This window comes from Pristiophorus japonicus, chromosome 3, assembly GCF_044704955.1.
Source record: "Pristiophorus japonicus isolate sPriJap1 chromosome 3, sPriJap1.hap1, whole genome shotgun sequence".
NCBI classification, from domain to species: Eukaryota; Metazoa; Chordata; class Chondrichthyes; family Pristiophoridae; genus Pristiophorus; species Pristiophorus japonicus.
The window spans coordinates 71,084,727-71,099,590 of record NC_091979.1 but is presented as its reverse complement, the minus strand read 5'-3'; the positions used below and the strand labels follow the sequence as shown (position 1 = coordinate 71,099,590).

Here is a 14,864-nt window from a genome sequence, read left to right as displayed (position 1 = left end):
GGTAATTTTCTGCATTTGTTAGGCCAAGCATATGAGCACACTTGTTTCAGTTCTTTGGGTCTCCAGTTTTGAGCCCTGGTAGCTAACTGTCTAAAATGAACTAGCTTGTGCAGTGAATTTCATCAGTGAACAATTGTTAATGCAAGGGGAAAAAACAATTCTGTTTTATTATGCTGCCTGATTATGCTGGTTCATGGAAGATTTTTGTCTGTGATTATGCAAATGAATTTGAGCGGAAATTTGAAGTAGAACTTCACTTAGAAAACCAGTGCAATTTCAAGCGCAATTTGCACCCGGATTGCCAATTGCACCCAAAGCGGAAACTTTTACTCCACCTTTTAATATGGAAAAAGTGAAGAAAATATATATAGCAATATTTATTTTGTAGCGCTTACCAGTACTTGCACACAAACTGAGGGATCTGGGAGTACAAAGATCACCAAAAGTAGCAAAACAGGTTAATTAGGCCATTTAAAAAAAGCAAACTAAGCACGAGGATTAATTTCTAGATGAATGAAAATCGAAGAAGTTGTGTTAAACTTTTATAGAAATTTGGTTAGACCATATTTGGGGTACTGTGAACAGTTCTGGTCTCCATATTATAAGAAGGGATATAGAGGCGCTAGAGAAGGTGGAAAAAAGATGAACTAGAATGATACTTAATATTTTACATAATCTTGATTATGAAAGGGTTTGATCGGGTAGACGTAGAGAAGATGTTTCCACTTGCGGGTGAGACTTGAACTAGGGGCCATAAATACAAGATGGTCACGAATAAATCCAATAGGGAATTCAGGAGAAACTTCTTTACCCAGAGTTGTTAGAACATAAGAAATAGGAGCAGGAGTAGGCCATACGGCCCCTCGAGCCTGCTCCGCCATTTAATACGATCATGGCTGATCCGATCATGGCCTCAGGTCCACTTCCCTGCCCGTTCCCCATAACCCCTTATTCCCTTATTGGTTAAGAAACTGTCTATGTCTTAAATTTATTCAATGTCCCAGCTTCCATAGCTCTCTAAGGCAGCGAATTCCACAGATTGACAACCCTCAGAGAAGAAATTTCTCCTCATCTCAGTTTTAAGTGGGCGGCCCCTTATTCTAAGATTATGCCCCCTAGTTCTCGTCTGCCCCATCAGTGGAAACATTCTCTCTCTATATCCACCTTGTCAAGCCCCCTCATAATATTATACATTGCGAAACTCGCTACCATGGGAAGTAGTTGAGGCGTATAGCATAGATGCATTCAAGGGGAAGCGAGATAAATACATGAAGGAAAAAGGAATCGAAGGATATATTGATGGGGTTAAATGAAGAATGGTTGGAGGAGACTCGTGTGGCGCATAAACACCGGCATGGACCTGTAGGGCTGAAAAACCTGCTTCTACGCTGCAAATACTATGTAATACTGTGTGATATTTATTAATGGTTAACGTCTTGGATTTAAAACTAAAACTGTTGTTTTCTAAGTCCTGATTTTAATCCCCAAACCTAACGAGAACAGAGCTAGTGGGACCATTGTCACTCTTGCCGGCCATGATTTTTACACCCGTTTTTGAGAGGCATGTGAGGCCCTCGCTGCGTGCAAACGAGGGCCTCATAAATATTAAAACACCAGGGCCCAATTGCGAAATTCGGATTCCAGTGTGATTTTGACCTCAGGCCATGCGATGGATCCAGGCAGGGGGCCAAGCAATGCATGTTTTAAAAAAAAATCTGTAATGGTTTCCTTGTGGGCCAGGAACAGCAGAAGTGATCCTTCTTGGGCTTGCTCTGCCCTGGGCATCACACCTTCCCTTGACTATCAGCCTCTCTCTCTCTCTCTCAAGCTCCCCAAAGACTGAACCTTAGTACCAGTGACCATTCCCGTGGGTCCCCGGCCGTAGCCTCGTGCCACCCAGCTTCCACATCATTCCCACTGGCTTCGGGTGGGAGATGGCTCCTGGATAACAATGAGGCCCGGGGGTCAAAATGGCTTCCACTTATTGTTGTCACAGCTGTGATAGCTTGTCGTTCACTTCAGTCCGAGAACGCTGCACTTATGGTCCCTATTAAAATCGAGGTTCTAATGTTCCTTTGAGTTTCAATATTAAAAATAGATCAATGAAGGTAGTATGGATGGTGCAACGGAACCCCAACATGTGACATCACAGAGAGATGGAAGATGTGTTTGAATCCATGATATCCCTGCAATGTTTAGTCTATCAGCTGTACCACAATGGCTATGTACCAGGCAGAAGCCAAGTGCTTGTCTGCAGAATAGGGGAGTGGGGGGTTGGAAGTAGTCTTTCTAAAGAAAAATAATGCTTGGCCCGTCTCACTTATCACTTAGAAACCAGTTCAAAAGGCACATAAAAGGAAGTTTTGTAGCAAGTTTTCCATTTCCAAATTTTAAAAAAGGGAGAGAAAATTGGGATCTATGGTGTATATGTAACGATTCTTCTTAGGCCGTCCCTCAGAGTCGAGGATGACTTGCTTCCACACTAAAAATGAGTTTGGGTGACTGTTGAGTCCGATGCGGGAGCTACAGTCTCTGTCACAGGTGGGGCAGACGGTGGTTGAAGGGACAGGTGGGTGAAATGCTTGCGTTGCCGTGCACTCCTTCTGCTGTTTGTGCTTGGCCTCCGCTTGCTCCTGGCGAAGAGACTTGAGGTGGTCGACCCGAATATTAACTATACTTAATAAATGAAACCCAAATCTGTTTCTCGCTGTTAACATAGTACATGTTATTGTTTTTGCAATAAAGATATAAAAGGCTGGATTTTCGTCATTTCTTCAATCATTTACCACCCATTTACCATCGGTGGTAAATTAATCGCAGATTGCTACCGAAATAGAGCCGATTTCATAATTCAGCACTGAAATACCACCAGTGTTAAATTCATCAATGATTTACCACCGGTGGTTAAAAAATAATTCCACCGATCTTATTTTTTTGCCATTTTTATGACGTCATTGAGTGTGTAGCACCGAAATATCATCGAAAAATTACCACCAGAGGTAAATTCATCAATACCACCATTTCTACCTGGCCTAAATTATCACCTTGAAAAGTGCAGTCTTATCTGATCTTATCTGATTGAATCCAGTGCTATGGACGCCATTTTAAAAAACGGAGCTGCAGTCCATTCCAGAGAGAAGGCTGAATTTTACACAGACATCTTTATGTCAGATTTTAAGGTTATTTGAGGCTTTTAGTGGATTATTTGAGAAAATTGGAGGACATTTTAAGGACATCAGCAGCTCATAAATCAACATTTTGCTTGAACAGTGAGAGTTACGTTTCACCTTTACCGCCCACTCTATCGTTGGATTTTACCCTTCATTTTCTAAAAATTAGACACAGTACAAGAATGGTTAGGTGAACAAAATTTTATAAAATGCTGTAAAGTTTGAAAAATGTAAAAATCAACAAATAAATAATTTTTCAACTTCAATTATTTAAACATTTTTGCAACAACAATATAACAACAATATAACAACAATATAACAACAATATAACAACAATATAACAACAGTATAACAACAAGAACACAACAAGAACAACATCAACAGCAAGAACAAAACCAGCAATAAAACATCAGCCCCCATCCTGCACTTCTTTTACCTGCGGCCAAGACTCCAACACTGAAATACCACCGAAAATTACCACCACAGGTAAATTCATCAATACCACCATTTTTACCACCCGCAAAAATACCACCCATTTTACTTTGAGTGTTGCACGATCAAAAATAAGAAAATTTGATGAAAATAGTGGCCTTGAGTGAAAGTAGTATTTCGGTGGTTTAAAAAAAAAAGGGATTTTTAAGTAGCACCGAAATACCACCGGAAAACCAGTGGCTAAATGATGAAAATTCAGTCCCTATAAAGTACTTAATTTTCCAACATTCAATAATCTAATGTCTGCAAGTAATTTGTGAAAATGTCAGCGTTACTATTATATTACTTGTTAAAGAGTTCTGTTTATATTGTCACCAGAATTTTTACTTCTAATTTGATTTGCAGAGTGAGCCACTGTACATCCCAGTGAAGTTTCATGATTCAGCCAATGAAAAAGCCAATAATGACAGCAGTACAGGTAGGTTTTAGCTTGAAATACTTAATTACACCATGAAATGCAGATCAATGTAAGGATTACATCACATTGATAAAGATATGTCACAGTCCCTGTCGCACATCACTCCTGTCCACGCTGACATACATTGGATCACAGTCCACCAAAGCCTTAATTTTTAAATTCTCTTCCTCCTGTTCAACTCCCTCCATGGCCTTGCCCCTCCCTATCACTGTAATCTCCTGCAGCCCTACAACCCTCCAGAAACTCTATATTTCTCCAACTCTGGCTTCTTATGCATCCCCCTCTTTTTCCCCACCATTGGAGGCCGTGCCTTCAACCGTTTCGGCCCTAAACTTTGGAATTCTTTCCTTTAAAACTCCGCCTCTCCTCCTTTTAAGTTGCTCCTTAAAACCTACTACTTTAACCACACTTTTCGTCACCCATTCTAATTGTTATGTATGACTAAAGAGTCTGACTGGATACTGTGAGCTCAAAGGAAAGTGTGACCTTAGTCTTTTATTGCAGGTCTCCAGAATGCCTCGCCAACCTATGAGGCCTCCTTAAGTACCTGTGCTACAAGGGATTGTGGGATCCCTTGGGACTCCAGGGGATGAGCCCTCTGGTGGCTACACAAAGTATATACAGGTTTACATATATAACAACACTTCCCCCCTCCACCCCAGTCATCAGTGTAATTATTTGCAAGGTGAGTCGATCTGGGGCCTTTCTTTCCCTGGTTGATCGTCTCAGTGCAAATGCTCAAATACTGGTTTTGGTGAATTGTTTGTTGGGCCCTCGCTGGGCTGCCTGGTGTGGTGAGTCCCGCTGGGCGGCTGCGGGTGATGGGTTCTGCTTCGTGGCCAACCGCAGTGTTGGTTGCCACTGGTGTGTATGTTGGGGGGGTCAAAGAAGGTAGGGTCCAAAGTCGGTTGCTCAGGATAATCCATGAATCTGAGTTTGATTTGGTCCAAGTATTTCCGGTGAATGAGTCCATTTGAAAGTTTGACCCGAAATACCCTGCTCCTCTCTTTGGCCACAATAATGCCGGGAAGCCACTTGGGACCTTGTCCATACTTCAAAACAAATACAGGATCATTGATTTCAATTTCGCGTGACACATTTGCGCTATCATGATATGTACTTTGTTGAAGCCACCTGCTCTCTACTTGTTCATGTAGATCAGGGTGAACTAACGAGAGCCTTGTCTTAAGTGCCCTTTTCATGAGCAGTTCAGCGGGTGGAATCCCAGTGAGCGAGTGGGGTCTCATGTGGTAGCTAAGCAGGCCTCGGGATAGGCAAGTCTACAGTGAGCCTTCAGTTACCCTCTTCAAGCCCTGCTTGATAGTTTGCACTGCTCTCTCTAGCTGACCATTGGATGCTGGTTTGAACAGGGCAGATGTAACATGCTTGATCCCATTACGGGTCATGAATTCTTTGAACTCGGCACTGGTGAAACATGGCCCGTTGTCACTCATAAGGATATCAGGAAGTCCGTGCGTGGCAAACATGGCCCGCAGGCTTTCACTGGTGGCAACGGACATGCTTGCCGACATTATCTTGGACATTAGCTTGGATGATGTGGAATCTATGTGGGTAGAGCTTCAGAACACCAAAGGGCAAAAAACGTTAGTGGGAGTTGTGTACATACCTCCAAACAGTAGTAGTGATGTTGGGGAGGGCATCAAAAAGGAAATTAGGGGTGCATGCAATAAAAGTGCAGCAGTTATCATGGGTGACTTTAATATGCATATAGATTGGGCTAACCAAACTGGAAGCAATACGGTGGAGGAGGATTTCCTGGAGTGCATAAGGGATGGTTTTCTAGACCAATATGTCATGGAACCAACTAGGGGGGAGGCCATCTTAGACTGTGTGTTGTGTAATGAGAGAGGATTAATTAGCAGTCTCGTTGTGCGAGGCCCCTTGGGGAAGAGTGACCATAATATGGTGGAATTCTGCATTAAGATGGAGAATGAAACAGTTAATTCAGAGACCATGGTCCAGAACTTAAAGAAGAGTAACTTTGAAGGTATGAGGCGTGACTTGGCTAGGATAGATTGGAGAATGATACTTAAGGGATTGACAGTGGATGGGCAATGGCAGACATTTAGAGACCGCATGGATGAACTACAACAATTGTATATCCCTGTCCGGTGTAAAATTAAAAAAGGGAAGGTGGCTCAACCATGGCTATCAAGGGAAATCAGGGATAGTATTAAAGCCAAGGAAGTGGCATACAAATTGGCCAGAAATAGCAACGAACCCGGAGACTGGGAGAAATTTAGAACTCAGCAGAGGAGGACAAAGGGTTTGATTAGGGCAGGGAAAATAGAGTACGCGAGGAAGCTTGCAGGGAACATTAAAACGGACTGCAAAATCTTCTATAGATATGTAAAGAGAAAAAAGTTAGTAAAGACAAACGTAGGTCCCCTGCAGTCAGAATCAGGGGAAGTCATAACGGGGAACAAAGAAATGGCAGACCAATTGAACAAGTACTTGGGTTCGGTATTCACTAAAGAGGACACAAACAACCTTCCGGATATAAATGGGGTCAGAGGATCGAGTAAGAAGGAGGAACTGAGAGAAATCCTTATTAGTCGGGAAATTGTGTTGGGGAAATTGATGGGATTGAAGGCCGATAAATCCCCAGGGCCTAATGGACCGCATCCCAGTATACTTAAGGAGGTGGCCTTGGAAATAGCGGATGCATTGACAGTCATTTTCCAAAATTCCATAGACTCTGGATCAGTTCCTATGGAGTGGAGGGTAGCCAATGTAACCCCACTTTTTAAAAAAGGAGGGAGAGAGAAAACAGGGAATTATAGCCTGACATCGCTAGTGGGTAAAATGATGGAATCAATTATTAAGGATGTTATAGCAGCGCATTTGGAAAGAGGTGACATGATAGGTCCAAGTCAGCATTGATTTGTGAAAGGGAAATCATGCTTGACAAATCTTCTGGAATTTTTTGTGGATGTTTCCAGTAGAGTGGACAAGGGAGAACCAGTTGATGTGGTGTATTTGGACTTTCAGAAGGCTTTCGACGAGGTCCCACACAAGAGATTGATGTGCAAAGTTAAAGCACATGGGATTGGGGGTAGTGTGCTGACGTGGATTGAGAACTGGTTGTCAGACAGGAAGCAAAGAGTAGGAATAAATGGGTACTTTTCAGAATGGCAGGCAGTGACTAGTGGGGTACCGCAAGGTTCTGTGCTGGGGCCCCAGCTGTTTACATTGTACATTAATGATTTAGACGAGGGGATTAAATGTAGTATCTCCAAATTTGCGGATGACACTAAGTTGGGTGGCAGTGTGAGCTGCGAGGAGGATGCTATGAGGCTGCAGACTGACTTGGATAGGTTAGGTGAGTGGGCAAATGCATGGCAGATGAAGCATAATGTGGATAAATGTGAGGTTATCCACTTTGGTGGTAAAAACAGAGAGACAGACTATTATCTGAATGGTGACAGATTAGGAAAAGGGGAGGTGCAACGAGACCTGGGTGTCATGGTACATCAGTCATTGAAGGTTGGCATGCAGGTACAGCAGGCAGTTAAGAAGGCAAATGGCATGTTGGCCTTCATAGCGAGGGGATTTGAGTACAGGGGCAGGGAGGTGTTACTACAGTTGTACAGGGCCTTGGTGAGGCCCCACCTGGAGTATTGTGTACAGTTTTGGTCTCCTAACTTGAGGAAGGACATTCTTGCTATTGAGGGAGTGCAGCGAAGGTTCACCAGACTGATTCCCGGGATGGCGGGACTGACCTATCAAGAAAGACTGGATCAACTGAGCTTGTATTCACTGGAGTTCAGAAGAATGAGAGGAGATCTCATAGAAACGTTTAAAATTCTGACGGGTTTAGGCAGGTTAGATGCAGGAAGAATGTTCCCAATGTTGGGGAAGTCCAGAACCAGGGGTCACAGTCCAAGGATAAAGGGTAAGCCATTTAGGACCGAGATGAGGAGAAACTTCTTCACCTAGAGAGTGGTGAACCTGTGGAATTCTCTACCACAGAAATTTGTTGAGGCCAACTCACTAATTATATTCAAAAGGGAGTTAGATGTAGTCCTTACTACTCGGGGGATCAAGGGGTATGACGAGAAAGCAGGAATGGGGTACTGAAGTTGCATGTTCAGCCATGAACTCATTGAATGGCGATGCAGGCTTGAAGGGACGACTCCTGCACCTATTTTCTATGTTTCTATGCTTCTATCTCACATTCAATTCATTTGGAGTATGCATCTACAACCACAAGGAACATTTATCCAAAAACGGACCTGCCTAGTCGACATGGACCCTGGAGCACCGTTTGGTGGACCAAGACCATAAACTTAGTGGCGCCTCCCTTGGTGCATTGCTTTACTGCGAGCATGTGTTACATTTGTGCACGCAGGACTCTATAAGTCCGCATGGATACCAGGCCAGCACACGTGGGATCTGGCTATCGCTTTCATCATTACAATGCCTGGGTGAGTACTGTGGAGGTCACTGATGAAAGTGTCCCTGCCCTTCTTGGGTACCACTACCCGATTACCCCACAGAAGGCAGTCTGCCTGTACAGAGATTTCGTCTTTGCGCTGCTGGTACGGCTTTATCTTTTCCTGCATTTCCACTGGGACACTGGACCAGCTCCTGCGAAGCACACAACTTTTTACTAAGGAAAGTAAAGGATCCTGGCTTGTCCAGGTTCTAATCTGCCGGGCAGTGACGGGTGATTGCTCACCCTCGAATGCTTCCATAACCATGGCTAAATCTGCATGCTGTGCCATTTCCACCCCCCATGGTGGGCAGTGGCAACCTTCTGAGAGCATCGGCACAGTTCTCTCTGCCTGGCCTGTGGCGGATGACGTCGTTGTATGCGGACAACGTGAGCGCCCATCTCTGGATGCGGGCCGATGCATTTGTATTTATCCCCTTTTGGAAAAAAGGGATATCCGTGGCTTATCGTCAGTTTCCAATTCAAATTTGAGCCCAAACAGATATGATGCATTTTCTTTACCCCATACACACACTCTAACACTTCTTTTTCAATCATGCTGTAGCCTCTCTCAGCCTTCGGCAGACTTCTGGATGCATAAGCAACCGGTGGCAATTTCCCAGATTCATTAGCTTGTTGCAATACACACCCGACACCGTACGACGACACATCACATGCTAGTACCAAACGCTTACATGGATCATACAACACAAGCAATTTGTTTGAGCATAACAATTTTCTAGCTTTTACAAAGGCATTTGCTTGGCTTTTGCCCCGTACCCATTCATCTCCTTTACGCAGTAAAGCATGCAGTGGTTCTAACAGTGTGCAGAGACCCAGCAGGAAGTTACCGAAGTAATTCAGGAGTCCTAGAAATGACTGCAACTCCATCACGTTCTGTGGCCTTGGAGCATTTTCGATTGCCTCCGTCTTCGAATCGGTGGGCCTGCTGCCGTCCTTCTCTCCAGGAACTCCACTTCAGGCGCCAGGAAAATGCACTTCGAGTGTTTTAACCTGAGCCCCACGCGATTGAGTCGACTAAGAACCTCCTCCAGGTTCTGCAGATGCTCGACTGTGTCCCGACCAGTAACCAAGATGTCGTCCTGGAAGGCCACTGTGCGCGGGACCGACTTCAGTAAGCTTTCCATGTTTCTCTGGAATATCGCCGCGGCTGATCGAATTCCAAACGGGCATCTGTTGTAAATGAAGAGACCTTTGTGCATGTTGATGCAGGTGAGGCCCTTCGCTGATTCCTCCAGCTCCTGCGTCATGTAGGCCGAGGTCAAGTCCAGCTTCGTGAACGTCTTTCCTCCCGCTAGCGTAGCAAAAATGTCGTCAGCCTTTGGTAGTGGATATTGATCCTGCAGGGAGAAATGATTGATAGTTATTTTGTAATCACCACAGATTCTGACGGTGCCGTCTCCCTTGAGGACTGGAACAATCGTTGAATTCGATCGGCGAAATGATGCCCTCTCATTGCAGCCGGTCTAGCTTGATCTCTACCCTTTCTCTCATCATGTACGGTACTGCTCTCGCCTTGTGATGGATGGGTCGCGCCCCCAGAATTAGGGGGATCTGCACTTTTGCTCCTTGGGACGTCCCGATGCCTGCTTCGAACAGCGAAGGGTACTTGTTTAAGACCTGGGCACAACGAAGTGTCGTCAGTGGACGAGCGCGCTGGGACGTCGTCCCAGTTCCAGCGTATCTTTCCCAGCCAGCTCCTACCAAGCAGCGTGGGACCATCGCCCGGTACCACCCAGAGTGGTAGCTTGTGCACCGCTCCATCGTAGGAGACCTTTACAGTTGCACTGCCGATTACGGGAATCAGTTCCTTTATGTAAGATCTCACTTTTGTGCGAATGGGAGTCAAGACTGGCCTTGAGGCCTTGCTGCACCACAATTTATCAAAATTCTTTTTGTTCATAATGGACTGGCTCGCGCCCGTGTCCAGCTCCATTGACTCCAGGAATCCATTTAATTCAACCTTCAGCATTATCGAGGGACACTTTGTGGTAAATGTGTGCACCTCATATATGTCTGCCTCCTCGGTCTGAGGCTCTGGTTTGTCGTTATCCGCCGTGGATCTGTCCTCCTCTGCAACATGGTGGTTTGCAGGATTAACAGGATTTGCAGCTCGCCTGCACATACGTTGGAGGTGTCCCATTGTTCCACAGCCCTTGCAAACGTACCCTTTGAAGTGGCATGAATGGAAGCAATGATTACCCCCGCAGCACCATCAAGGTGTTAATGGCCTTGCCTTCATCACCCTTGATGGTGGACTCTGAGACTTCTGCGGGCGTGCAATTGCAGGCATGTGGGGCCTGCCCTGTACGTTGCGATTTGAAAACAACATCACTTTGTTCACAGTACTTGGAGCAGCAGTCATGTGCTGAGAGAATTGCTTAGTATTGTCACTGGTGGCAATGAACGCCTGGGCTATCGTTATGACTTTACTCAAGGTTGAGGGCTCTGCAGTCAAAAGTTTGCAAAGTATCACTTCATGGCCAGTGCCAAGTACGAAAAAGTCTCTGAGCATGTGGTCCAAATGTCCTTCAAATTCACAATGTCCTGCAAGGCGTCTTAGCTCGGCGACATTACGTGCCACTTCCTGGTCTTCAGACCTTTTGTAGGTGTAGAACCGGCACCTCGCCATCAGAACGCTTTCCTTCGGGTTCAGATGCTCCCGGACCAGTGTGCACAAATCATCTTACGATTTCTCTGTGGGTTTCGCTGGAGCAAGCAGATTTTTCGTGAGGCCATACGTTGGTGCCCCGCAGCCGGTGAGGAGAATCGCCCTTCGTTTGGCAGCGTTTGCTTCTCCTTCCAGCTTGTTGGCCATGAAGTATTGGTAGAATCGCTCCACGAAGGTTTCCCAATCATCTCCCTCCGAGAATTTCTCCAGGATGGCCACTGTTCTCTGCATCATTGGGTTCGTCATCTGTATCTTGTCGCCAGTTGTTATGTATGAATAAAGAATCTGACTGGATACTGTGAGCTCAAAGTAAAGTGTGACAGTCTTTTATTGCAGGTCTCCAGAGTGCCTCTCCAACCTGTGAGGCCTTCTTCAGTACCTATGCTCCCAAGAGATTGTGGGATCCCTTGGGACTCCAGGTGATGAGCCCTCTGGTGGCTACACAAAGTATATACAGGTTTACATGTATAACACTAATATCTCTGCCTTTGATTCGGGTGTTAATTTTTCTTTGATTACATTCCTGTGAAGACTTTTGGGGCGTTTTACTACCTTAAAAGGTGTTCTCTAAATGCAAGTTGTTGTGGAGAATTAAACAACAAAAATAGCTCACATTTATATAGTGCCTCTCTCTGCCCTACCTTGGTGACCTCCCCATGCCTTTTCAGCCCTCCATAAATCCTCCACTGCTCCAAAATAAGGCTTCTCACCTCACAGTGCCATCTCTCCATCATTGGTGTACACTAGTTCAGCCACTATGCTCTGGCTCTCTGGAATTCTTTACCTGCAGCTGGATACCCCATATCTTCAATTTGAAAGTGAACACCTCCAAGTCACAAGCTGTAATATTGTCTGATGTGCAGGAATCTTCTTTCTAAAAAGAGGCTTAAGTAACTCTTCCGACATTACCCAGTTGTTGCCAAATTCAAGAAATATGCTGGGAAAGGCTTTACTCAATGCCTTCCACAAGCCCATTTCATAATTTATTCACCACATGTGCAAATCAATGGCATCTGAAGTTTAATTCCTCATTTCCTCATGCTGGGTGATCATAATGTCCCTTTTCTCCTTTATTATAATCTAGAGTCAATGTCTGCAGAATAGATGATGTCATGCTTTGTCAATATTAGGTGGTGCTGATGCATGATAGAGATAACAAAGGCCTGACTTTTTTTACTTCTGTCCTATGCCACATCGCTCTTACCGAGGTCAACAAAAGCAGGATTATAAATAAATATCTTTGCACTTTCGTAATTGTTTCCAGGCTTTCTTTTTTCAGTGTAGCTCATGCATGTCATATTACGGCTTTCTGGAATCCTGGTTATGACCTGTTTCAGTTAGCAAATATTAACTGCTGAGAGTATGTACTTAGAATACGTTATACTTTATCTTTCACCTCGTCCTCGACTATAATTTATGAACAGATGTCTTTGGAAAAAACTAAATGCATAACATAGCCACATATGTACCTGGAGAGTTGACTTATTCATGGACATTAAGAATGATCCTTAAATCATGCTTTGGACAGACAGTCAACAGTTACTTCTCTAGAGGTGGTTTTGCCAAAAAGACATTGAGAAAGCCGCCATCAGTCATGAGCTGCTGAGATGGCAGAAATGTTGATTTCGCTCTCTGCATCATTGCTGTGAAGGGGGAAAAAAAGCTGCAAGGACTATTGTTTTGCTGATGGGATAATCCATTGTGTACATCGCCCATGGATTTTGACCTCATACGTTTTGTGGTCCAAGAGCCTGCCTCATAAAATGAGGGGTTTTTTTTGGTAATATTGGACAAGGGCTCCATAAACTCTTTAATCCCTTTATATGCTTGGTTACTTCATGAAGCAATGATACAGGAGTTATCAACAGGCGCACCAATTGTCTTGGAGTTGCAACCTCTTAACATCTGGATAACGACAATGTTATCAAAGAAATAAGCTGCTATAACACAAGAATGCTTTTGTTTTCTTCATGAATCCACTGGGAATGCTAGTAAGTAAAAATAGTCTGCATCATATGGCCTTGAACCAACTAGACCAAAGAGCGCTTTGTTTATAATAAACACCATGGGACCGAAATTCAGCTCCCCAATACTGCCGGATTGCAGCGGCCAGGCGGCGGAATCGAATGGCTGCCAATTTTTGGTCGAATAGCTGCTGCCAGCCAAATTCAGCAAGGGGATTTTCTGGCGGTCCCCACTTCCACCCCGCCGCTGCCGAGCGGCCGTGAGTGCGTCATCAGTGTGCGCACCGCCGGGACCCCCCACCTCCCTTGAAATTCAGCCCTAAAATTCTTATGCCTGGCGAGTGATGCCCCCGCCAGCTTTTTCTGTCGGTGTACCTTTTATTCCCTCTGTGAGCCCTGGCAGTATGGTGGCCATTAAAGGCAAGGGCTCAATGCCATGGCCGCTATTTTTTTTTGCCGGCCTAAATGACTATTGTGCCCCCTAGTTCAACCGAACGGCCAACAGGCAGCCTGGTAACCCCCTCTTGGGTGCCAGGCCGGTGACCCAGCTGAAACCCTCCCTGGTAGCCCAGTGACCGATCCTAAATAATCGCCGATTCTCTCCCCTTTAAAGGAGGAGGAGATACGTGGTGACACAGACACGCAGTGACGTCACCACCGCTCCGCTGCTGAGTGACAGCGGCGGAGTATCCGTCCCCTCTCCACTTCCACCCCTCACCAGCACTTAGTGCCATACTTCTGTCCCATTATGATGGACATCCTGGTCGCTTAAAAAAAACCCGACAAATAGCTGAATTTCGCGAAAGAGGCGACCTCATTCGAGACGGCGGTAAAAATACTTTGAAAACGATAGGTGCGCCAGGCAGGTCTGAATTTCAGACCCTATAACTTTTTGACTCTTAAGATTTTCAAAGATTTGTGCTTTGTGTGAGTTTGTTCAACTTGGGTAAAGGATCAAAGAAGCTGATCGCATTTGTGTTCAAACTGACTTTTATGAATGTTCTCATAGCAATTTTCCCAAGAATATAGAATCACAATATAAATTGGCCCCTTCTGGTGGAGCAATAACACCCACATAATCTCCATCTGGCAAACTAAATGAATTTTCAAGTTGTTAATCACGAGGTGATTAATGTTTTGAATATCCTCTTCAAAGTCTGCTTTCTTCCAAGTGCTGCCATCTGGGAACAAATATTGTACCATCATCAACCATGCCACATACATTCTTCATATTTTTCAAAAGCTGATGTAACCATTAATCAATTAATGTATTTTGGATTGAGAAGCCAATGATTTTTCCTTAGTTTTGTTGCATCAGTTCAAAGTTCGTTCCAAAGGCCATATGAGTCTACATCTGACTGAACCAATGGTGCTTGCAATTAGATAATTTCCAAATAGAAATGCTGCTCGATTTCAACTCACTTGTCAGGGAACTTTGACATGTCACAAGATAAACAGTAAGGCAGTAAGTTTGGTTTACTTTGCCAAAGGCAAGGAAATAAGAGAATCATTCTTACAGTTATATCAAGATAAACGATTAACAGACCACTTCTATCTGCATTGATCATCAGTGGGCAGCATGCTTTGTCACTATAATTATCGCAGAACTCATGACCTTCCTTACTGTATCCATCCAAGATATTCGGTAACTTCCTATAAAGGCTGACTAAGA

The 14,864-nt window shown here is 44.5% G+C and overlaps 1 protein-coding gene across 14 annotated transcripts in view; it reads left to right on the top strand.

The window, feature by feature from the left end:
* LOC139259755 (solute carrier family 35 member F5-like) overlaps positions 1-14,864 on the top strand; it is a 205,733-nt gene that overhangs the window by 84,723 nt on the left and 106,146 nt on the right. For all 14 annotated transcript variants that reach the window (XM_070875446.1, XM_070875455.1, XM_070875454.1 and 11 more), the window contains one exon: positions 4,008-4,080. In XM_070875446.1, the coding sequence (XP_070731547.1) occupies positions 4,008-4,080 (73 nt within the window). The remainder of the gene's footprint in view (positions 1-4,007; positions 4,081-14,864) is intronic.